The sequence below is a fragment of the Cataglyphis hispanica genome, chromosome 1 (assembly GCF_021464435.1).
Source record: "Cataglyphis hispanica isolate Lineage 1 chromosome 1, ULB_Chis1_1.0, whole genome shotgun sequence".
In the NCBI taxonomy this organism is placed as follows: Eukaryota; Metazoa; Arthropoda; class Insecta; order Hymenoptera; family Formicidae; genus Cataglyphis; species Cataglyphis hispanica.
In genome coordinates this window covers 7,763,425-7,788,417 of record NC_065954.1, presented here as the reverse complement: position 1 = coordinate 7,788,417, position 24,993 = coordinate 7,763,425, and the positions used below count along the sequence as shown (strand labels likewise).

At 31.0% G+C, this 24,993-nt stretch overlaps 4 protein-coding genes across 8 annotated transcripts in view; 2 read left to right on the top strand and 2 right to left on the bottom strand.

The window, feature by feature from the left end:
• The window catches only part of LOC126849343 (metabotropic glutamate receptor 2-like), a 117,774-nt gene extending 108,393 nt beyond the window's left edge, over positions 1-9,381 (top strand). For both annotated transcript variants that reach the window (XM_050591082.1, XM_050591092.1), the window contains 12 exons: positions 920-1,064; positions 3,607-3,858; positions 4,441-4,615; positions 4,705-4,811; positions 5,091-5,240; positions 5,336-5,469; positions 6,010-6,168; positions 6,353-6,519; positions 6,990-7,360; positions 7,605-7,756; positions 8,107-8,320; positions 8,403-9,381. In XM_050591082.1, the coding sequence (XP_050447039.1) occupies positions 920-1,064; positions 3,607-3,858; positions 4,441-4,615; positions 4,705-4,811; positions 5,091-5,240; positions 5,336-5,469; positions 6,010-6,168; positions 6,353-6,519; positions 6,990-7,360; positions 7,605-7,756; positions 8,107-8,320; positions 8,403-8,650 (2,274 nt within the window). In that variant the 3' untranslated portion in view covers positions 8,651-9,381. The remainder of the gene's footprint in view (positions 1-919; positions 1,065-3,606; positions 3,859-4,440; positions 4,616-4,704; positions 4,812-5,090; positions 5,241-5,335; positions 5,470-6,009; positions 6,169-6,352; positions 6,520-6,989; positions 7,361-7,604; positions 7,757-8,106; positions 8,321-8,402) is intronic.
• The window catches only part of LOC126851037 (COP9 signalosome complex subunit 7), an 80,012-nt gene extending 64,769 nt beyond the window's left edge, over positions 1-15,243 (bottom strand). For 2 of the 3 annotated variants that reach the window (XM_050594615.1, XM_050594607.1), the window contains exons 1-3: positions 15,039-15,243; positions 13,918-14,573; positions 13,603-13,774 (exon numbers count right to left, since the gene is read on the bottom strand). In XM_050594615.1, coding sequence (XP_050450572.1) covers positions 13,603-13,774; positions 13,918-14,565 — 820 coding nt within the window. In that variant the 5' untranslated portion in view covers positions 14,566-14,573; positions 15,039-15,243. Of the gene's footprint in view, positions 1-12,281; positions 12,684-13,602; positions 13,775-13,917; positions 14,574-15,038 lie in introns of those variants that run through there. The other variant, XM_050594599.1, reaches the window with a different exon arrangement.
• A 277-nt stretch (positions 15,244-15,520) lies between these two features.
• LOC126849749 (GPI ethanolamine phosphate transferase 3) lies at positions 15,521-24,988 on the top strand. 2 transcript variants are annotated; one of them, XM_050591934.1, is made up of 5 exons: positions 15,521-18,376; positions 18,460-18,630; positions 18,706-18,923; positions 19,102-19,316; positions 24,870-24,988. In XM_050591934.1, the coding sequence occupies exons 1-4, from the start codon at positions 15,787-15,789 to the stop codon at positions 19,294-19,296; spliced, it is 3,174 nt and encodes a 1,057-aa protein (XP_050447891.1). In that variant the 5' UTR covers positions 15,521-15,786; the 3' UTR covers positions 19,297-19,316; positions 24,870-24,988. The 2 variants fall into 2 exon arrangements, with proteins under 2 accessions (XP_050447891.1, XP_050447881.1); XM_050591924.1 differs by lacking the exon at positions 24,870-24,988 and adding an exon at positions 19,412-19,998.
• Positions 20,146-24,015, bottom strand: LOC126850155 (uncharacterized). Its single transcript, XM_050592871.1, has 3 exons — positions 23,795-24,015; positions 21,612-23,365; positions 20,146-20,402 (listed from the first exon to the last, which is right to left on the bottom strand). Exons 1-3 carry the CDS (start codon positions 23,907-23,909, stop codon positions 20,304-20,306), a joined length of 1,968 nt encoding a protein of 655 aa, XP_050448828.1. The 5' UTR covers positions 23,910-24,015; the 3' UTR covers positions 20,146-20,303.
• Positions 24,989-24,993: the final 5 nt, after the last annotated feature.

Here is a 24,993-nt window from a genome sequence, read left to right as displayed (position 1 = left end):
AGCGATCTCAACTCAGCACACGGATCGCATACGAAAAATGCACAGAAAGAGTAGCCTAAGAGAAGCGAATCGATACACACACACACCCACACACAAGGCAGACACGTGCGCGCACGCATATACATGTGTATGATTTCGTGGCACGAAGGGAACATTTTTCAACGAGCAATCGAAAGCCAAAAGCACGGAACGAATGAGGATTTTTATTACAAATGTCCATTTGTCCGACAAAGTAACGGAGGTTTCTCTACATCACTATCGGAATCTAACTGCGGAAGTCAATTGTGTGTCAATTTATTTTATGATCAATACAACAAAAAAATCTCAATAATGTAAATTCGAAACCTTATGTATTTTTCAATTATTATAAGGCAATTTTTTTAATATTATATATCTATCAAAAAACGAATGTTTCTATTGACAATAAAAGATAACGATGACAAAGATGAAGAAAATAGTAGTGTTATCGTATTACAATTGATCTAAATTTAAATTAGACAAAGATTGTTTAATATATCTAATACTTTTATTAATAAAAATAGCTATTAAATACTATTTCCACACACAAGCATAGAATAATAATTGTACTACTATGTGCTCATGTTTTTAATGCCAATGCGGCGATCTTTGTTACATATATGTGTATAATCTCTATCATGATTTATTTTGCAGTAAAAAAACACAGAGTCTTTAGATGTTCCATTTAAGCTTGTATTTTTCTATTAAAATACATTTCCTTCCCGATCTTTTATTCATTCTATTCTATGTCCGTTTCTCTTCCAAAAGATATCAAAGCATTATGTGCTTCAAGCTGTTCGATGAAGATTACGAACCAGCATTAGATACAATGCATTAGATACAATGCATTATTAGAAATGTCTTCAATAAAATGTATCTTTTTCTATTCTCTACGTTGCAGGCTTTTGAGGAACTCGAGGAGCTATTAGGAAAACATAACATATGTATCGCCATCAAAGAAAAGTTGGTAAAGGATTCTGGGGTTGCCGAGGAGATCGCCTACGATAATATCATTTTAAAGTTGCTGACAAAACCACGAGCAAGAGGTAAGAGATAGGGACTTAATAAAACAAAAAGAAATACTCATGTTGAAAAAAAAAGATAAATGAAAATTATATTTTTTCTCTCTCCTATGGTTAATGCCTTTAAAAGCATACACAATATATGCATGCATATTCGTATTTTATGTATATATTTATATATATTCATTATGTGTAAAATCTTTTGTTCAATGTGCCTAGAGAGTGTTACATCAACGTAATAAACTAATTATGTATCTCTCTCTCTCTTTTTCTCTTTTCTCCTAAATTACAAATCTATTAACCAGTCTGTAAGTAAACCGCATTGAAATCTTAATCAACGTTTTTCCGATAATACGTTCTTCGGTGGGATAAATGTCATTAAAAAGGATTTAAATTATTACCAAGAGAAAAAGAGAAAGAAAGAGATTAGAGAGAGCCCTCGTATCATGGCGATCTGTTCATTTATGCGATTTCATCCTTTTAATCAATATAAATTATTCCAAAATATAAACGAATCGCAAATGCAGAATTACGAAATAGAATTGTATCGATGGCGAACGTAACAAAGACTCCGAACCCCATTCGATTCATTTCAGAGTGACGAAATGGGTTCATTAACGAAATGGAAATGCGACTTACTCCGCAAATGGCACTTTGTCCAAAACTTGTTCAAAATCTACGTAACTCATCTAACTCTCTCATTTCTTCCTAAGATCTTCCTAAGTGAGCGAATGCTAAATCCCTGACTTTCTTTGCAGTTCGGAAGGATATCAAGCGCAGTTTAACTTGTATATCGAATGTTCGCATACACGTTTCAGCAAATCATTAAAGAAACAACAAAATATTTCGCGTAATGCAAAAAACTAAATAATCTATTTTAATATTTGTATCATTTTCAATGATTTTGGCTTTAAAAGAAAATTAGTATATGTATGATATTTGTGTAGAATTTATTTAAATTTGGGGAGAGTCCTTAATTAAGATATTAATATTCTCATAAAAATTGTTAAGAAAAATAAAGTAACATATGTAAAAATATGTAAAATTTCAAATCAAATTATAATAAATATCAACCTTAGTAATGAGTTTATTTAAATGTTGCTTTATGTTATAAAAGTTAAGATAAATAAAATTAAACTTTGTATGATTATATGGACTGGAAATGTAATATATATTTCACGTCAGTTTGTGTATACAAGCAGAAATTGCGTTTATAATTTACATTATATTTGTATCGTTCTCATAGCTAACAGCGAAGTATTTACACGCATCGCTAAGAAAACATTTAAACATTTTGATGTAAATTCACGAGAAAATTCAAATACGACAGACACCCAGGATATGGATGGCAGAGAAACGAACAAATGTACGTTGCTATTTTCGCGAACGTAAAATGAGAAATGGTGTAAAGCGAAAATGGCTGTAAGGTGCATCAAAATTATGACATTGCCAGATGAATCTGTCTCCATATTTATTCCATTCACATATATACAACAACAAGAAATATAATTGATTTTCTATACACGCTGAAATGAAAACACATTCTGAGGTAATCTTATTTCAGAAAAATAGGGATTAGCAACTCAGTCTAACAGGCAAAGATGTTTCTACCTTGGGCGAATAAATATTTCATCCATTTAATCCATTCAACGCGATCCTGAACCTTGAAATCCCTCGGTGACTTTTCAAATCTTTCATACTTGCATAACTTTCTACCAACATTTTTGATAAATAAATCACATTTTCGACTACATAAACTCTTCTTCTAAAGAAAAACTTGTATTCAAAAATTAATCGTTTGACGTATCTCATAAATAAAAAAAAAAAAAAACATTGAAATGTTTATTAAATTTTGTAAAAATACTTTCACAAAATACTAATAGCTCAAAAGATATATAGAGATATATAGAGAAAAAAATAAGAATAAGTAATATGGCATTCCATAAACAGTATATATTTAATGCCTCATAATAAAATGCAAGTAATGATATTTTAAACTAAAACTTAATATACACGAGATTTAAGTTAAATTATTAAATATTCACAACATTTTTTTCTTAAATGCATAAGTTAAATTAATATTCACAACATTTTTTTCTTAAAAAACATAATTCCGTCTCCAAGAAAAATAGATACGATTTTAGCAAACAATACATTTGATTGCTTAAGCGTATCTATTACATCACTTTCCGATAAGAAAAAAGCATCTCGCAATAAACATCAATTTTATACAGAATTTCCTTGTAGACCTTTTTGTAACTAACCGTTCTCGGCTCCGTCAGGCTCGACCTTATGTTCTTTTTTACACCCTTATCGATTCCTACCGGATCCGGTATAATCTTGATTCTCATAGGAATCGCCGTCCACGATGAGGATCGAGACGTTTCATTGGCATTTTTTTCAATAAAAGCTTAATCTTTTTGCTTTCGGGAAAATGACTTTTTGCCGCGATAAAATAAAATCCAATGGCGAAAATTGCCGCAGTAATAGAGATAAGACGATAAAAGAGCACCGCATTTACGGATGAAATTTTCGCGGAGCTCTTCTAACTTCTGTATTGCCGTAGGTTGCATTATTTTCGGTTCCGACCAAGAAGTTGCCGGGGTCATGAGAGCGGTTAGACGATGCAACGCGACCGGCGCTTTTTCCTGGATTGGGAGTGACGGTTGGAGCGCAAGAGGATTAGTGAGTAACGGTAACGAGCCAGAAGTCGAGGGCACTCTATCGGTCCAACCTCAGGCAAATCCCGTTAAGGGTTTCGAAGAGTACTTTCTCAACTTGACCGTCGAAAATAATCGAAGGAATCCGTGGTTCGTCGGTAAGCGAATGGCCAGAATTTGCGACGGGAGCGAAACTTGGCGACGCCATCTCATTAACTCTCGCATTCTGCATCCGCGCTCCCTTGTCCGTCTCTCATCGCCTCCGACTTCATCCGGCATCCCTCCTCGTCCGTCCTCTCCTCTCTCTGTCTGTCATATCGCCAAACTTTTAATCACGGTTTTACTAATACTAGACTGATATTTAACGTGATCGTTGGTTGCCAAGTAAAACGATCGAAGCAGCAATTTAACTAACAAAATAACTAATAAAGGCTCTTATAAATATATGAAGAAGACAAAAGGCAATAAAAAGCCAGAATGTAATTTAAAAATTATAATAAAACATAAGCGCATAAATTACCGCGCTAAATTACTAACAATGTATGTATTATATATTTTTTCTCAATGAAATAAAAAAGCATTAAATACAATTATACAATATTATTATTCTCGATGCATGTATATTTAAAAATGCATAAGCATATGTTTCGCTAAGTCGTTCTGGATCGATAATAATATATCGAATTTTCAAATACTTTTGTCACATGTCACACAAGTAAACCTTCGCGTTATCTTTTTAGAATTTTGGGAGGATCATTTCAAATGCCGATATCCGAATGCATCCCGGACACCATATAATAAAAAATATACAAAAATGTGCACAACGAAAGAACGTCTCACCAAACAAAACACGGCTTTCGAGGATCAACTGCAGTTTGTTTCCGACGCAGTAATGGCATTCGCTTACGCTTTTCGGTATAATTAAAATTTAATCATCGATATTTCTGAAAGTATGTTCTCGAGAAAATTATGAAAAAAAAGCGCTATTCTTCCTTTCCCTCCAGAGATATGCACCTTGACCTTTGCGATGGAAAGCAAGGATTATGCGATGCTATGAAACCGACCAAGGGAATAACGCTTCTACACTACCTGCGTAAGGTGGATTTTGAGGGTAAGCTGACAAAACAATTTCTTGGAGAGATTACGAAGGTGCGAGTCTAGTCATTGAAAATTTATATTACATAAAACAATGGGATACCTAACACATTTTAAGGTGCTTTCACGTATCAAATAAATGTAATATATTTATTAAATAAAATTTTAAAAAATATAAAAATGCCTATAATACACTCTATTATATGGTGAAAACTATCTTTATCGTGATTAGTTGCTTATACGTCTCGATCAAGTTTTCATGGTACTCATAGGCGATCGAACGACTACGTTTAAGGTCTAAGCGGAGACAAGTTCAGATTCGACAAGAACGGCGACGGACCGGCGCGATACAACATCATACATTTCAAGCAAGTCGAACCGGGCAAATACAAATGGATACGTGTCGGTAAATACCTGGAAGGCGAACTGCGACTGAATATGTCCGGTAAGCCCTTTCCTTTTCATATTTCACGTGTGCGAATGTACGGGCTTTATATGCTTATAATGTTCTACATCGTCATCATGCATGTATTGTTTTAGAAATCCAATTTAAACTTGGGCATCCTCAACCACCTGAGAGCGTATGCTCTTTGCCTTGTGAGCTCGGCCAAGCAAAGAAATATGTCGAGGGCGAAAAATGCTGTTGGCATTGCTTTAATTGCACTCAATATCAGGTGTGTCAATGATGTCAAGAATAATTAATCTGCAAGACTCGATGTATTTGTAATTTTTAGCTTACCGCTTCTTTTATTAAAAGAAAAAAAAACGTGTACATAGATAATACTCCTGTTATAAATTTTCCACAGTTTCGATGATAAAAGATATAATATCTATCTTTATGTATACATTCATTTATCTCACATTTATCTCGCGTAATAACTGGTTTTGAAAATACTGCATATTTTTTTATTCGATATAGTTCTCGTTGGATATATGAAAAGAAATGAAGAGAAATGTGTAAAAAAAATATTTATATATAAAAGTAAAATCAATTTTGATTAATTAAGTTAATTAATCATAAAAAAGTAAAAAGATCATAGGACAAATTTTTGAATCAATATACAAGATGGTTATCTAATTTTGTTTCGAAGCTTAATATTCTTAAATCATATAATTATATTATATGATGTATATTAAATTTGTTTCATTATTCTGTCAACTTTTGTAATTATATGAAAAATATCTAAACAACTTCCTTTTTTTTTATAACATAGATACGACATCCTAAAGATGAGACGCAGTGTATTCAATGTCGTCGAGGTACACTACCCGACGAAACTCATTCAATATGTCGGGATGTTCCGGAAGAGTTTCTACGTCCGGAAAGCGCTTGGGCAATAAGTGCAATGTCTTTTTCTGCAACAGGAATTTTGGTAAGTATCTCTTATATCTTTCATAAAAATCTATATAACTTTCTAGAATTGACAGCTTAAATAAAAGGGACTATAAGTGTATTAAGAGAAACAGACATAATTTATATCTCAAACTGCAATAATTGCGTCAGTATATTTTATATGTCACGCGTAAGCATATGATTTTTATCTTTTGGGTAAATAGGTCACGTTATTTGTCGGCGGCGTTTTTCTTAAACATAACGACACGCCCGTTGTACGTGCATCTGGACGAGAACTATCTTATGTTCTTCTGTCAGGAATTTTACTCTGTTATCTCGTCACATTCACTTTGATACTTAAACCTACGGACGTTGTTTGCAGTATTCAAAGGTAAATAACTGTGAATCTTTTCGAGCATAGTATCTTTTCTGCAAGTGTTCCGACGTGATAGTATTAATTTGTTTTTACAAACTGTCAAAGTAACTTTATTAAATTACATTCTCTATGTATAATGTTAAAACTATCTAATTAAAAATGACAGAGTTTTGCTAGTTTTACATGATTAACAAATTTATACAATAATTTTGCAATCTTTTTTTATTTCCTATAATTCATATAATTCATTGTGTGAGTAAAAGTAAAATATTTTCTTTAAATAATATCGCGGGATATAAACAGTGGCTAAAATCAAATCTAAAAATTTAGACGTAACATGATGAAAAATAAGAGAACTAAATTTTTGTATATCAATCTACAAAATCAGAGATAGAAATATGAAATATACGTAGAAAATACTTGTTGATATTAATAAAATGTTTGTTAAGAGAAAAACAAAAACATAACTTCATCTCTGCTAATAGATTTGCCGCAGGCTTCTGTTTCACGGTAGTATATGCGGCATTACTAACGAAGACCAATCGAATCTCAAGAATCTTTAATGCCGGAAGCGCGAAAAGACCATCCTTCATATCACCGCGATCACAACTTATTATTTGCTCTGGATTAGTATTCGTACAAATCTTAATTAACGGAGTTTGGATAATCGTCGATCCCGCCGAAGCTATGCATCACTACCCTACGATGGAAGATAACTTGCTCGTTTGCAATAACTATATCGACGCCAGCTATATGATCGCATTCGCGTATCCTACAATATTAATAATCGTGTGCACCGTCTATGCCGTCCTCACGAGAAAAATTCCGGAAGCCTTCAACGAGAGTAAACACATTGGTAAGTTAATTTTTTTCGCTTCGTACATTACATTATGTTTTATAATTATTCATACCATATTCTGTCCTATTTCTGTTCCTTTATAATTAAATTAAGCACTAATGGATTCGGTCACGCAATTATAACGTAATTATAGTACGTAAAAGACTTGGCTCAAAAAAATTTCATCCCTTATTTGTATGATAATAATTATTTAACCAAGATAAAAGAAGAGCTTCATTAAGAAACAATATGTCTAATGTAGGTTTAACAATGTATACGACATGCGTTATATGGTGCGCTTTCATACCTTTGTACTACGGTACCGGAAGCAACGTTGCACTGAGAATTACTTCGATGTCGGTCACAATCAGTCTTTCTGCGTCTGTAACGGTGGTTTGTCTCTTCAGTCCAAAGGTAAAGCTGATCATTTTTGAAATGCAAGCACGTTAAGATTGTTGCAATTTTACAATGTCGAATATGCTACGCTCAGTATTTATAAATTATAAAAAAAATTGTAAATTCAAATTACATATACACACACACAGTTGCGAGGTATGTAAAATATTAAAGATTTAGTATTCTTATTAATATTTCTCCTAAAATGCACGTTCGACGAAAAAATAATTTCTGAAAATTGGAATTTAGCTTAGAATTGTTTCTCGTGTAAAAAAAAATAAAATGAAATTTTAATTACTGAATACCTGTGCATACTGATTTCTGTAGCTTAATTTACTGTAATAACGATTCACGTATTGTTTGCGCAGCTATACATTATTTTAATCCGACCTGAGAGAAATGTACGCCCAACCGTAAGGGCAGGAAGGCCTAATCTGACGAAAAGTTCAGCGATAACAGCCACAAATGCTTCAAATATGATGGGCCCAGTAACGGCGACGACAGTTCTGACAGCCGCAACTTGCGATCAGAATAAAGCAATCAAAAAACATATCGCTATAGATTGCTCCACTCAAAGCGAGTGTAAATATAACTTCGAAATTTTTCTTTTATAAAATATCATTTTCATTTTAACACATTCGACTTCCCTCATTTTTGTTCGCAGGTTACGAATTGCAGTTGAAAGATAAGAAGAACGGGGAATCATTAGCAACGCGTACTTCGCGATCAACTCAAACGATTAACAACGAAAAGGAATTTGTAGCCATTGCGGCGATTAATAAAGAATCGCCGGATGTAATCGCGTCTGTGAATAATAAGGAATCAAAAAACAGCACGATTACGGCAAAACGACTTAATAGCAACGCAAGGATAGGTAACGGCCCACTCTCTCAAAGTGATCTCTCTTTATAGCGGAAAATAGAATTGTCTATAAAGAGAGAGAGAGAATCCGTATTAATTATTAATTTAAAACCGATCTCAAAGAATCCTGTGATCGTCTGATTTATTCTTCGTATATACGATAGTATGTCAATGTATTTTTCAACGTAAAAGGCGCAAAATATCTGCATTAAAAATTATTTGTCATCAGATGCCCCTCGCCAAAGACAACAAAATATAACAACAATTAGACAAATTATCCAATATTGTGCTCTAAATTATCCATTAGTAGAGCAAAACAAAAATAAATCAAATTTGTTCTGCATATCGTACATATGATGTATCAAAAACACATGTATATCATAATGCACAATATTTCGTAATCTATAATCTTAAATTAAGAAAAACTAAGCAAGCATAAATAAATATATAATGAACTTTAAAGTTAAAAAATATTCATTATCTAATTATGCAATATAATGTGCGCGAAAGGTATTTGTATAATTAATAAATAGTGCATTTCGCAGTCGTAGACAGTACTTACTGATAAATATATAACAATTCGATATTAATTCTCTTGGAATTATTATACTTTTAATAGAAACCAAGATTGGTTAGATTAATTTTACTTTCATATTTAATGAATATAAGATGATTTTACAATTTTAAAACGTGAAGAGAGTTCTCTTGTTTAATTATTTTTTACATAAAAACATAATTTGTTAAGTTAGTTAATTTTAAACATTGATAATTAAACGTTCTAACATTTCAAAATATAATGTAAAATGTGTTGAAAATATTAATCTACATAATATTTTGTTAGCCCCTCTCTCTTAATTTCACATTATAACTTTTTTAATATAAATTCATTAAAAAAATGAATCGGTGTTAAAATTATGTAACTTTAAAAAACTTTTTTAAATTGTTTAAATCTTTTGATATTCTATTTTTTGCATACTTCGACATATATATTAACATTTAATTATAAAGAAATTCTTATTATTTTTTCGTGTATAGTCACATATCTTGATATCAAAATCATCTTCGAAATTATTTACCGTCAAATATGACGCGTAAAAATTTAAATGTGTAAATATAATCCAACAAATTAAAAAGTTTTCCCGTCTAAAGCAAAAGTAATTTTCTGATATTGTACCTACAAGATACAATATCCTAAAATTTATTATATAAATTCGTAAGTTTTCTAAGAACATAAAGAATAATATTCGTATTACACATTTAATACGTAAAACTGAATATATAATTATTATGTAAAATACCTACGTATTTGTAAATATATAAAAAACGGTGAATTTAGTTTAACGTCTTCTCCTCATCGCGCGTCGTACGATATTTAAATAAAATATGTGCACACATTTACATATACTTTAGAGTAGATATATGTATATTATAATGTTAAATTTCTTCCTAGAAATATTTTCTGCACATTATAGGAATTGCTCTCCGTAGAAATAATATCCGTAAATAGCGTAGTATCATAACGATAGTACAAGTCTATTTTCAAGCTGCAATTCTTAACGTTATTAAAAATTATTTATGTAAATATCAAGTACATTTGAACGATTTGAACGATTTGTGTTAATATTGGTATTAGATATACATATATCTCATTCGGGAGAAACATATCGTTTGCATACCATAATATATCAATAAACTCTTCTCACTTATAATTACTATAAAAAAATTAATTAATCTTTTAATACTGCATTCAATCGGATTTTACGATCAATCGAGTATTCGATCATTTACAAATATGTACATATACATATATACTATACATACATACTATACACATTATATATCATTTATCTATTCATATTATCTCTACTTTTTTTTTTCTTTTTCGCTATAGATTCTCATTAATTTGTGATCTATATAGAAATGTAACTAGTAAGTAAATCTCATTGCTTATATTTATTTAAAATATCTTAATCTTTTGTATATGTATAAAAATTATATTATATATATATATATATATATATATATATATATATATATATATAACACATAAAAGAGTATTAATAAAACTCTATTTCATTTCAAAATATTTAAAAAAATTTCCTTATTTTTCCTTTTTCTTATTAGGTTTTAGATATATGAGAATAATAGTATTTTTTTCTTTTAATTAGCATCCTAGCATGTATCCTATAGCATGTATCCATAGCATGTATCCTATTTAATCATATATATTTAATCGTTTGTCATACATATACGCACACATATGATTTATAATTTCAATATATATCAAAAGAGAAATATAATAATGAACTATTAGAAAAAATATTAAATGCAATTTAGCACTATTTCTTGCGTATTATCGTACGTATAAAAAATTTATTTACATAAATTTGTGTACTTTAGAAGCAAATATAATATTAAAATTTATATAAAAAAATCAAAATTATATATAAAAATCATTATGAAACAACGCAACAAAATATACCTCGATGGATATTCGAAGTATTGATATAATATGTGCATATACAAAAAATAAATTATAGATAATTGTACATATAATACACATGTGTAATATCATAAATACGAATTTATTGTTTTAGCTCGTACCGAATCTATTGAATTATATTCTTTTGAATTATGGAAAAAAATTCATAATTATGCAATGTATAAATTCCAAGAAATGCAATGCAAAGACATAATGTCAAAACGAATATAATATATTATTATATATGTACGTATATCACGCGATCTAAAGATATTTTAAATACATTATGAATTAAAATAGGAAAAAAAAAATATATATATATATATATATAATAGCATAATGTATTTATTAGAATAAAAATTACGAAATAAAATCGACGATATGATGTAATTATTGCGTACTACTCTTCCTTGCCATAGACTTTTACGAAGAAAAGAAAAACTCCTTAATTATTATTTTCTTTTTTTTAACGCGCATCAGATGCGACATACAATAAATGTAGAACAATTTAAAGATGCTATTTATTTGTAAAAGTTACAGAAAAGACGATGCTCCAACGTTAAAATCGCAGGAAAAAGAGAGAGAAAGAGCGACAAAAAAATAAAATATCCAAATAGTTTGCTATAAAGCTTTCATCTCAATTATTCTCTACTTATTCCATCGACTATTAGCCAAAAAGATCAGCAGAAGATCTTAAAAATCCCAATTAAACATATGATTTATGATTTGTATTTCAAATACTATATTTCTATAATCACATTGGACTTCAAACACTATATTTCTAAACACTATAAAATCACATTGGAAAGAGAAAATATACCATCGTACGATTATAATTTCTCACTGAAGAGTCATATGAATATACTTGTATTGACAAAGGAATATCAAAAACGTAAATATGCGTATAGAAAATTTTGTATGTCTAAATGTATGTCTAAAACATCCAAATGTATATATATATATATATATATATATATATATATATATATATATATATATATATATAATATAATATAATAATATAATTAAAACAACATATAATATTACCGTCCTAAAATATTGGATGCATACCTACAAGTTGCACAATTCTTAAAGCCTAACATTAGTTTTGTGTAATAGATAGAGGAAACAAGGCAAGTGTGAAGGAAACGAGAGAAACGAAGGAAAGAGAGGCATTAAGGATACAGAAAAAAGCCTCACTAAAATATATTATTCTTTTATTCGAATAGCAATTACAACGCTCTTCAATGAACCATTGACATTTTTTCTTTTTTGCTAAACTACATCAGTAGTATACCTTGATAATTTTCTGAACATATGAATTTCTTCAAAAACAATCTCTCCAACTAGTCATGCTTTGTCAATAAAGTGTTTAGCGATTACAAATCCTTACGAAACGAGATTCTGTAAAGTCTGAACGCAAACAATACGAACGATACTATCGTCGGAAGTAAGCATCGATCAACTCGTCACAATGGGCATACCATTTTATGTGATAACTGGCAATGGGTAGGCACGTATGCATTGATAAATATGCAATGCATCTTGCATTATTTATCAAATTTTCATCTAGAGTCAAATCCTAATTAAATTCTTCACGCCCTACAAACATAAAACATGATGTCTTTGGTCTAAAAAAATAAACAGATATATCACACAAGAATATTTAAGCTTACCTACAAAATTATCTTTGTTGCAAAGAAAAGATTCATTGTTTTCAAAAGCTCGATGTATATGTATAAAGACAATCGTCACATATTTCGCTAGGTATACTCTTTGTATGTATGTATTAAAATTCTTTATATATTCAATATAAATAAATAAATGATTAAATTCATGACTAAATTTTGTACAAACAACTACCGAAATCATTTATACAGCAAAAATTAACTACATTAGATATTTGAAATAATCACAGTAAAAGTATGTATATATGTGTAAAATATGTATGTGTATGTATATATTACTGATTTCCCTAAACACATACTGCAGCTATTAATAAAGTTGAAATCAATCTCGATTTTTCTAAAAAGCTCTATGATGTGTGTCAATAAATCATTTTTACAAATGTATTTCAATAAGAAAAAATAATCTTGATTTTATTCGCTATTGTAGCATGGTAATTCCCATAAACATTACATAAAATCGAATAGTCTTACATATTTGTATACTGTTTGATATTATATTCATAGAGTATATTCTATAAAATATTATTTCCCTACTTTACTCTAAAAATCTCTATAAATTCGATATTTTTCAGATACATAAAAGATTCAATTTGGTATAAGTCCATTGCATGTAATTTTAATATTACCCTTTTCATTTATTAATCAATATAATCTAAACTAAAAGATTAACACAAAAATTCGATAATTTTTCCGTCACTTTCAATTCGATTATATAGCTTGACATTTTACAACAAATTTGAAACGTAAAATCCGATTCAATGAACAAATAAATAATGCAAAGAATGCACATTGTGCAAGAAAGGACTATTAAATTTATGTCTTCCAAAACTTACCACTGACTTTGATACATTTGACCTTCTGTAACTTCTTCTTTTCCGACAGCACCGGCATGGCTTCTCTACTCGATTCGCTTCCTCCTGCGCCAGAACTACCGCCAGCTACATCAGCTTCTTGAATGTTACTACCTCCTGCTTGAGCCGCGAGAGATTTCTTTATATTAGTAATCTAGAACATATAACAGAAAAGAACCTATATATAATGGTATATAATGTTTTATTAATAATGTAATTAATATAATATTTTATAATATAATGTTTTCTAAATTTCAATTTAAAAAACAAATAATTAAGGAAAGAAATGTCACTCACATCTCTCTGTATTCTTTCTTTGTGATAAGTAGCTTTTTGTTTCTCAACATTAGCTCTAGATATTTGATCCTCGATACAAGATAAAACTGTATCGCACGCTTCACCCCAAGCAGCTAAGGTTTCAGCTACTACACCGGTATCACCTGGTCGAACATCTCGTCCTAGACCGGCATAATCTACTTCTAATTGTGAGTTTTTTTGATCCAATTTTCCATGAATTATGTCTGCATATATTGCTTCGATAATCAAATCCTCTAGATCTCTGACATTCTTTATATCTAACTCTTCCAACAGAACCGAATAAGGTATACATTTGTTTTTTGTGGCAAGAGTGACAATTGTAAGATGTTGAAGCTTTTTTTTTTGCGTAGGTGTTAATTCTAATACTTTCTCTTTATTTTCCAAATAATCTTTATAGGTGCCATATGCAAACAGATTCAATGTATTCCAATATTGAACATAAGGTCCATTCTCCAACTCTTTGATATTTGGCATGTCCAATAATTCACCAAAAACATGAACGCCAGGTGTTTCAACAGCTTGCCTTATCAGTTCTATGGCAGCAGCGCCTTTTGCAGTTTTTGCAAGCAATACAAACTGCTCTAAAGGATTATTGGCTGATTTTTCAGTGCTGTTTCCACCAGTCATGCTGACTTCTATAAAAATAAATAATATATTTTTGGATAAAACATTTACATATATGAATAACAATATATCATAATATATATACACAAAAACATTAGTGAAACACTTGACACATGAATTTAGACGCATGTTTAGATGTATATTTAAAAATCAATATATAAGAAATGAATATATGTTTAGATGTATTGATAAATTCATATATTAAAACGTTAATAATTCTTATGTACATATATGAAAATAATGATAAATAAAATTATGAATACAATAAACTCTATATGAAAAAATTGTTTGTTTTTTTGATAACAAAACTTAGTAAGCCAAACATTCGTTTAATTGTTTGATTTTGAAAAATTGGAGGATACAACTTCATGTTTGTGTGTCGCGTTACGTGCGTATTAATGGTTAAACGGCATGCAATATTACGAGATATGTAATCGAAATTAAACATATAATAATATAATAGATAACTAATTCACCTTTTCGTTATTAGCAATACCCTAAGGAGTCTTAAAACTGACCACAACTTTTGGCAACTGTCTAGGAGATCCAGGTTTTGAATTATGAAAAGATACAAAAGGTGACAAGTGCGCACCAACAACACCAATAAATAAACACCTTCAGTTTTAATGCACTTCACTCTTCATTCGGCGTTGCAAATATTTTGAATCATTTGTATGACCAATGAATCAAACTGGACAAAGATTTCTTCGTTCTTATTGGTTAATCCAACAATTTAAATTTATGATGTCAAGTGAAGTGCATTTTCCAGCGTGATATTACATCTATTTTACGAGTTGTGTTGATTGGCTACCGTATAGAAAATATCTAGAGATCGGAAGTTTCTTGCAATAACAACCAATCAAAATCTCTGAATTTTAGAACCGACAGAACTATCAGCTGGAAAAAGCGTCACATGAAAAACGGCAATACTGACAACAAAAATATTGGCAAAACTGTTTCTCTTCTACATATGTGTTGTAAAAGTTGGTAAAAGTTGGAAGCGGTTTGAGGTTAAAATACATTTATAATCCCAATATATAAGTTATCGATTAAGTGTCTTTGGCATTTAAACAACCAAAACAATACGAGGACGATCACATATTTATCCTACAAATGCGACAATGGTGAAGAATAAATTGACAACGTGTTGTAGGTTAAGATTTCATCGAAGTTTCTTTGTGCCATCAGTGAATAATATCCAGGAGCAATATTGACTCGATAAAAATGAGCAGGCTATGGAATTACTTAGTATTTCAGGCATGGATGGCTTACTTGATGGCAGCTGGATTGTTAATCTTTACGAGTGGCTTCCTCCTTAATCGCGTCTCCAGGCCAGAACAGGCCGAATGCACACTATGCACAGTCAATACCGGTGATTGCGACATGGCAAACATCTTCCAAGACATGGAACATGCCGCTAAAGTGTGCTTAGAGCGTAGAGCGCGGGTCGTGCTCTTAATCGTCGATGCCTTGAAGTACGAGTTTGCGGAGTGGTACGAGAACACTACTTCGATGTTCTCCTATCATCGCAACAAGTTGCCCGTAATTCACGAATTACTGCAGAAACATCCGTCACATTCTCGTTTATACAAATTTATAGCCGATCCACCTACCACTACTATGCAACGTCTGAAGGGTCTTACGACAGGTTCTTTGCCTACTTTTATAGAAATAGGCTCGAACTTTGCCTCGGAGTATATTCAAGAAGACAATCTCATTGATCAAAACGCTGCCGGAGGTATCGTTTTTATGGGAGACGATACGTGGACCAATCTATTCCCCAATAAATTTATGAGACAATTTCCATCGCCTTCGTTTAACGTCTGGGATCTGGACAGTGTAGACAAAGATGTCCAATATCGTATTTTCTTTGAGATGAAAAAGAAAGACTGGTCATTACTAATAGCACACACACTTGGAGTTGATCATTGCGGACACAAACATGGCTCGCAACATCCAGAAATGACAAGAAAATTAAATGATACAAATACACTTATAAAGGAGATTGTAGCATCTCTTGAAAAAGATATGATGCTTTTTGTTGTTGGAGATCATGGAATGACCGAAACAGGCGATCACGGTGGTGACAGCTTGAATGAAGTTGAGGCTGCAATGTTTGTTTATTCAACAAGTCCTTTGATGAAAGGATTTGCGATTAATGATAATAGCGTGAACCAAATTGATCTTGTTCCTACTCTGGCATCGATTCTTGGCACACCAATCCCTTTTTCTAATTTGGGTTCCATAATATTAAATTGTTTGCCAAATAATGTAGGAGATGCTGCTGGTCAGTTATCATATCTATTACAATCTCTGTGGAGAAATATTGCCCAAACAAAAAAATATATAGAGATATATTCTTCAGATACATATTTGTTCTCAAAGGAGCAGCTTCAGCATTTAGATTATGTGTACAATCTTCTTGCCGAACGAATTAAATATATCAATAGTTTTGAAAAACTAGAATCTTTTGTTGGAGATACTAAAGGTTATTTTAAATTATTGAAAGACACATGTTCTGAAGTATGGGTCCAATTTGATTCTGGTCTAATTTCCAAGGGTTTACTTTTGATGTTTTGTACCTTGTTTTTCTTTTATCTCTTCATCACTGGTATCCCTGAAAATCGTATGTGTGATATATTTAAATCTTCATTTTTACAATGTGCCATTATAGCAAATTTAATCACTGTAGCAATTACTACATGTCTGTTTTTGTTAAATGTTTTAGAAGAATTGAGGAATACAACTTTTTTTGCCACAGGTGCAATTTCTATTTTTTTATTAGTTATAGTAATTGCTCAAAACTGGGATGTTATATCAATGTGCTGGTATGATCATCGTAAAATAAAACTGTTGACTTATGTAACAAGGATAATACTTCTTCTAACAGTATGTGGGCTTTTCTCAAACAGCTACATAGTTGAAGAAGACAAAGTTTTATCTTTTCTCTTTGTTACACTTGTTTGTCTATTCATTTTTAATTTAAGAAAGAGTGATTCTGATAGTACTCTTGAAAAGAAGACAAGGTTTATGTCAAAGCCATCAAAACCAAATTTCAGAACAATTGTATTAGTTGTCGGTTTATTAGCGTGTATATCAATGAGATTATCGCATTATTTCTGGCGCTGTAGGGAGGAGCATCTGCAACGGGAATGCTCTATGTTTGCAACTGGTAAAGTTAGCTGGTCTACAATGCCAAATAACTGGGAGCGTGATTTATTTGCTGTTTTACTTGCTTCAATTATTCTGGCATTATATGTGGTAATAGTTAGAAAGTGGTTGCAAAGTTGTGGAAATCTCACAGGTTTTGCTCCCAGTGTCATGGTAGGACAATATTGTCCAGTTATTGTAAGCGTCTGCATGGCTTGCTATTGGATTCTACAAAAGCACCCGAAATTTGTCAAACCGAAACTCGCTCTGTCCTGGGAAATTAATACATTACCTAATGTAGTTTATTTTTTCTGCGTATTTGCGATTTTTATTCTTTACTATCGTCCACTCAGTATATATCTGTTGCCAAAGAAGAAGGAATCTATCGATGTCTATCGTGATGAAAATATAGTGCCTCAGTTATTTGAAAAAATAAAAGATTCGATCTCCCGCAAACGAATAGATGCCGATGAGCTTCCAGTCATTTATGGTTTCGGAACTGCTTATAGTGCTGTATTTATCTCATTAAGTGTATTCCTCACACTTCTATATGCATTATTGTTGGGAGATACTCTATCGCCTGGTACATTTTTGATGTTCGTAACATGTACCTGCATATTGGGATTGTCCGCGATAGAGAGATACAAAAATGCTAATAATATTTGTAAGTATACACAATATATAGATTCTGCATATTATCTATTTGGATCTATAACTTTTGTGTATATATTATTACATTGCACACAGCTGAACTGGTTGACGTATCTATGCCTATGCTATTTTGCTGGTTCTTATTAGCTGAATATTTCTTTTATGGAACTGGTCATCAGGCGACATTTCCTACTATTCACTGGCATGCTGCCTTTGTAGGAACTGGTGGTCACTTTTATGGAAACTTAGTATCAGCAATTTTAATTGGTAGGTATATCGAGCTACAGCCTTTCTTAAAATCGCTCTTAACTGTAGTTCTGACCTACACAAAATATTTTGCAGGTATCAATACATTCGGATCGCATATTATATTGGGTGCGACATTACCACTATTAGTGGTCGTACCATTTACGTTACATCGGGTATTTCCAAAATTTCTTAAAGCAAAATTTCTTGATGATGTAAAGAGAGGTGAGCTTCTACTGTTCGAACAAGATTCTGCTTTCCATGCTGCAATCTTTTCGGTTGCAGGAAAGTATACGTTACTTCACGGAATCCGGGTATGTTGTATATAAAATTGAACGCAAATTTGTTTCTTATCTTCTCTAAAGATCAATTTTTGCGAGTGCACGCACATACACAATAATACACACAATACATATAATACACATACATACAGACTACACAGGTATATGTATATACCTATATTATTAATTAGACATTGTATTTCTTTTCTAGACTTTCGGCAGTATGCTCGCAGCAACAATACATTGTCGACATCTAATGGTTTGGAAAATATTTGCACCAAAATTAATATTTGAGGGATTAGGATTTCTAGTAACATTGGGTAGTGTACTAGCATCGTTCTACATGGTGTTTCGCATTGATCAACAAATGGAATACCTCATCACCAAAATTACGAAGAGCAGATGATAGTGACTTATTCTTAAAAGGTGTATAGTACAATCAATAGCTAAGTACCAAAGTCTTATAAAAACATTTTACTTTTGCATTAAATCTGAAAATGGCTCTTTACTTATGAATATAGTGATTCGAGATATTACAATATGAAAGATGAAACATAGGAATCTATGCTTATGATACTGCCAATATTTCCACAATTTTATATGAAAGTGTAACACAAAAAAGGATAAATATAAAGTCACACACACACACACACACACATATATATATATATATATATATATATATATATATATATATATATATATATATGTGTGTATGTATGTATGTATGTATGTATGTATGTATGTATGTATGTATGTATAATGAATATTATAAATGACATACTGAAGTATAGAAACTTGTCTCTCCACTTCTTCAAAATGATATTAATGTTAGATATCAACATCCATTTGTTATAAAATTTTATGTCGCATAACCAAATTGTGATGCTTCCTAACACACTAACACTACCCTGCGTGCAATGCATTGCTGATTGAAGACAAACAGAGCAACGCACTTGATGCAGGATTGCGTCTGTGTGCCGCGATTTATCTGTGCGACTGTTGAATATATTGTCGTGTGATTGCTATCATTAAAGAAAGAGAGAAAGAGAGTATAATTATATAGAGAATAGACTAAACACCATTAGAGGGAGCATCCATCTTTTGTATCCTTCGATACATCTAATAGAGAAAAAATCGTATATTGTCTTTGAGAAAAAAACAAATTGTGCAATAAATTCGAAATTTAAAATTCTTAGTTATATCATATCTAGATTCTTTATCGCAGATGATATATTATTCTGTATAAATATCATTTTTTTTACCTTCTTTTGCCACATATATTTTATTGAAGAACGTTTAATCGTACACGTTTATTTATATGGAATTTCGAATAATAACATTTTTAAAAGATTTTTCATTGAGATCCAATCATGTAAATATATGATGAAAGAAGTACTCCTACTGGCTGGGTTAATGTTGATTATGATGGTGCCTATGATCTTGATATATATTCTTGTCATACTGCATCCAGTCAGCCCATTTGTTCAAATTTCCATAAGAGTTAGGCTCCTGCGACAGATGAATAGATGCCCTCGATATTCATAATTTAGAAATATTGCACATATTAATTGTAATTAATACTTTGAAAGCCTGGAACTTGAGAGTTAGGCAATTTAGGCATTTGAATCTGAAATCAAATGAAGTTACCACATTTTATAGCTTTGTATAGATATTATTTTCTTCATTAAGCACGAAGATCTCTCTGTCGAAATATCATGTAATAATAGTTATCAATTTTTAATTCTCATTTTAAATAGAATAGTTTGTACATAGGCTTCCAAAGTATTATAGTGCATTATATGTTATGATACAATATTATATATGTGTACATACACATTGACTTTCATTCACTTTTATTGAATATTTAATATTTTGTTGTAATTTTTAATTTTATTTTTGTAATTTTTTCTAATAATTATAAACACAATTAAATAAATAGATATGTATACATAGGTATATATTAAGGACAAATTTAAAAAAATTACAGAACATGTAAAAAATTATCCTTAAGATTCAAAAATATTTTTTTTGTATTCCCAGTTTGGAGAGAGATTTCTGTACATTTTATAAATATGATATATAATATTACATACAACACATTATGTTTATTATAGATTAAATTTAAAAAAAAGTTTTTATTTTGCTTTATTCTTAATAATATGTAATGTCACCAATTATATATACATATATATATATATATATATATATATATATATATATATATATATATAATATTGCTTCAAGATAATTATCATACTATAACATATATTAATTATCATATTATAATAACAATTAAGATTTATTTTATTTTAGGAAAAAGATGACATAAACAAATTAGTAATTCCTCATCTGTTTGATTAATGTAACAATTATTGAATATAAATATTACAAATAGTGCAAATTATTTATAGAAATAAAATTATTATTGTTATTATAATTATAATAATAATTATTATTATTATATAATTATAATTATAAAACTTGCCAAACATTTTTCTTCATTTTAAACTAATTTTAATTTTGAACATTACGAATTTCAAGACGAATAACATTTCATTACGAATAAGAAGTATATATATTTAGTTTAACTAAATTTTTCATAAATAGAGATAATATGCTTTTATAATACACAAATCGTATTACTCTTTTAATGTGTTTTTCAATTCTTATCATTAATGTTATAATTATAGGTTTTCCAAAACAAGATTATACACTTACCAGCAACTTAATCCCTCCTCCTTGATGCCCCGGTGTAGAACCTCCCCCGGCTTGTACAGACTCAACCGAGCCCGCGGGTAGACTCTGATATCCCTGATGCATCTGCATTTTTACGCCTCTTGTATATTGTCTAGGATTATGCCGATTGTTGTCGTTTTCATATTCCAAATACGATTGCAAATCGTCGTCCACTTGTCGTTTTACAGCAGATGCCGAATTCTCCGGATAAGATACCCAGAAAGATGTTGGCTCTTGGGGCAGAGCTCTACTCATTATAGGATTTTCTTTGACAGGACTTGCCGGATAAGAAGCCGTAGTTACAGGCTCAATGATAGATATTTTTTTCAGAATAGCAGTTAAGAGAGTGTTGTTAATCGGTGAAGCGTTGTCAGTTAATGGAATTCTTGGCAATTCCTCCGAACTGTCCGAAATACTAGCGTTAGTCGCACTCTTCGCAACCGCGGTAATGTTTTTTTGCAGATCCGTTAACATATCGAATACTTGACTAAGCACAGCCATTCTCTGTTGAAAAGGAAGCGTTGGATCTACTGTTGGTTTCGCAAATGGAAATATACCGGAGAAAGGTTTAAAAGGTTTTTTTGCCGTAGCTGCGGTGGCTGCCGCGGTTTTTTCATATGCTATTAAATCATTCAGAGTTGCTATCATATCGCTTTTTAGATTGCCAAGCTCCGATAGTATAATATCAACGACTGCGTCTTTAGCAGCCGCGATGGACGATGCATCATCCAAAGATCTTGCATATTTATTCGATAAAACATCATCAGATTTAAGGGATCTCATATAATTACTTTTTGAACTATCATCTGCTTCTTCTGCAGTCGTATTTAACTTTATACTGTCAAAGAGCTTATCCAGAAAGTCCGACACCTTTTGCGTGTATTCAGTTGGGCTGGGAATTACGGAAGACGGTAACCAAAAGCTGGCTGGTACTATAGTGCTCTTCGGGGTGGGTATTTCAGTCGTTGTTGCTGGAGTGCTAGTGGCAAGATTTTTAAAGAGCGTATCTAGGAACGCTGACTTCTTCGCAGTGAACGTGCTCGGATCCATCACTGATCCGAAAGAGTCACTTGGCCCGACAGAGCTACTTGGTCCGAAAGGCCCACCTGGTCCGAAAGGCCCACCTGATCCGAAAGGCCCACCTGGTCCAAAAGGTCCGAATATTCCCGGCAAATATTCCTTTGGCTTATCACTGGCGGCTGTTTTTGTTGTCGATGTATTTTCTACTATTTGTGGATCTTTTGGATAAGAGCTTGGAATGGAATTGATGTCGCCTGCGGAAGTAGGCGTTTCTATGCTTCTTCTTTTGAAAGAAAAGGGTGTGTTGCTCAAATCGGACATTATCTCTGGCGATGAGAATGACGTAACGGACCCGAATTTTGGACCCATCGGACCAAACTTTGAAGCGAATGGACCAAATATACCGCGTTTATGTATACCGCTATTGTCAATCGCATCCTCTTTACCACCTTGTATTATATCTCGTTTATTAAATAATGCATTTGTGCTATCAGTGTTATCTAAAGGGAGTCCACTCGCGCCATACGATATCGGCTTGGTATCTGCCACATTATATGCCACTGGTCCTAAACCACCAAACAAGTTGCTTAGCATATCCGTTTTCTTAGAGATTAACGTCTTCGGATCTACAAACTTCGGGAAGAATGGAGATTTCGGTGCGTAAGGCACGGATATCGTGTCCATTCCTATCGGAGGTCCAAGGGCTCGCGAATAAACTATAAAATAGTAAATGCACTAATAAACGTAAATCTTACATAATTACACAACAAAAGAAATTAATAAATTTAAAAAAATTAAATAAAAATATTTTTTGTAAAATTGAATTTGAAATTGTCAAAGTTTTTTATTTCTTTTTAAACGTATCTAATTTTACTTTATTTTTTCATTTTATGAAAAAGAAGATATAATTATATATATATAAGAAGAATAAATTTCTTATCTTTCTAGAGAATTAAATAAAGATATCTTATTTCTAAAATATTTGACTTGATTTAGAAGATTATTTAAACACTTGGATCATATCTAATAAAACAGACATTTTGGAAATAAGAAATTTAATTTTTCAAAATAAATACTTGCAATTGTCTCTAATTTTTAATCTTTTTTATAAAATATTGAAGACAAAATAAAAAATATGATATTACCAGGTTTGGATACAAAGCTTGTCCATGATGACGCTCCGGGTGGAAGTGTCAGAACTAAACTGGCAGAGAATGCCAACAGGTAGATGGAAAATAAAAGTATTTTCTGTCGAAGCATATTGCACTAAGTAATATGGTCTACACTGCGAACGTGCTTTTATAATAATCATTAATCAGTAATCCTTGCAAAGTCTCCGGGATTACTTACATGGAGAATGCTGTGGTCCGAGCTCCGCACGACGAAGTCTCATTAAAATAATCCACTCATCTCATACAGAACTTACAGTTGTCAATTTTAGCCGATGCAATTCCTTCTTAGAAAAATTCAATTCCCTTCTTAAAGATGTAAATATGTCTATTTTAAACAATGGAAGATAATTATACTTTTTAAAGTATCAAAATATCTAAATAAATATATCAAAAATAAAAAAAAATAATGGAGAACTCTATATATATCTTTTTATGTATCTAATATTTTCAAATTATTTAGTTATTCATTTTTCTTGCTCACTACGTATATAATATGTATTTCACTTTTAATCTTTTTTTACAAATGAGTCATATGTATTGCATTTGTCAGTTGTTTCCAATAATGGAAACGCAAGCTGCTTCAATTATTTCACCTTATTTTGACTCGAATTGGAGTTTTGGGAAAATATTCAAGATTGTTGTAAGATTTGCCAATCTCTTTTTAATTTAAGCTTTATATATTATTAACATGGATAGCTTTGAGCAACGTGAGTATATAACATAATTTTTTAATATTAATCTTCGTAGAATTAAAAATAAGTAATGGTTGTGGCTGTCAATTCCACACTTATTAACTAATCATGTTTATTTATTTACGTAATTATAATTCATATCTATTACATTATCTTACCCACACAATGCTTTGCAATTAAATACAAAAATGATTACATTTAATGAACATTATATAAATATATAAAATTGCATTTTTAAGATTTAAATATCAATTAATAAATTAAAAGAATAACAAAGTTGTTGATATAAAATATAGAATTAAATTTTAATTTTAACGTAATAGAGAAACTAATCAAGATATTTCTATAAATTGCAGAAAGCACAAACGGTACTGATACCGTTGGAGATAAAGATGTTTTATCATTGTATTCAGCTCTAAAGCATGATTATGAGGGAAATAATATGGCAAATATAATAACGCAGTTACTACATATATATCA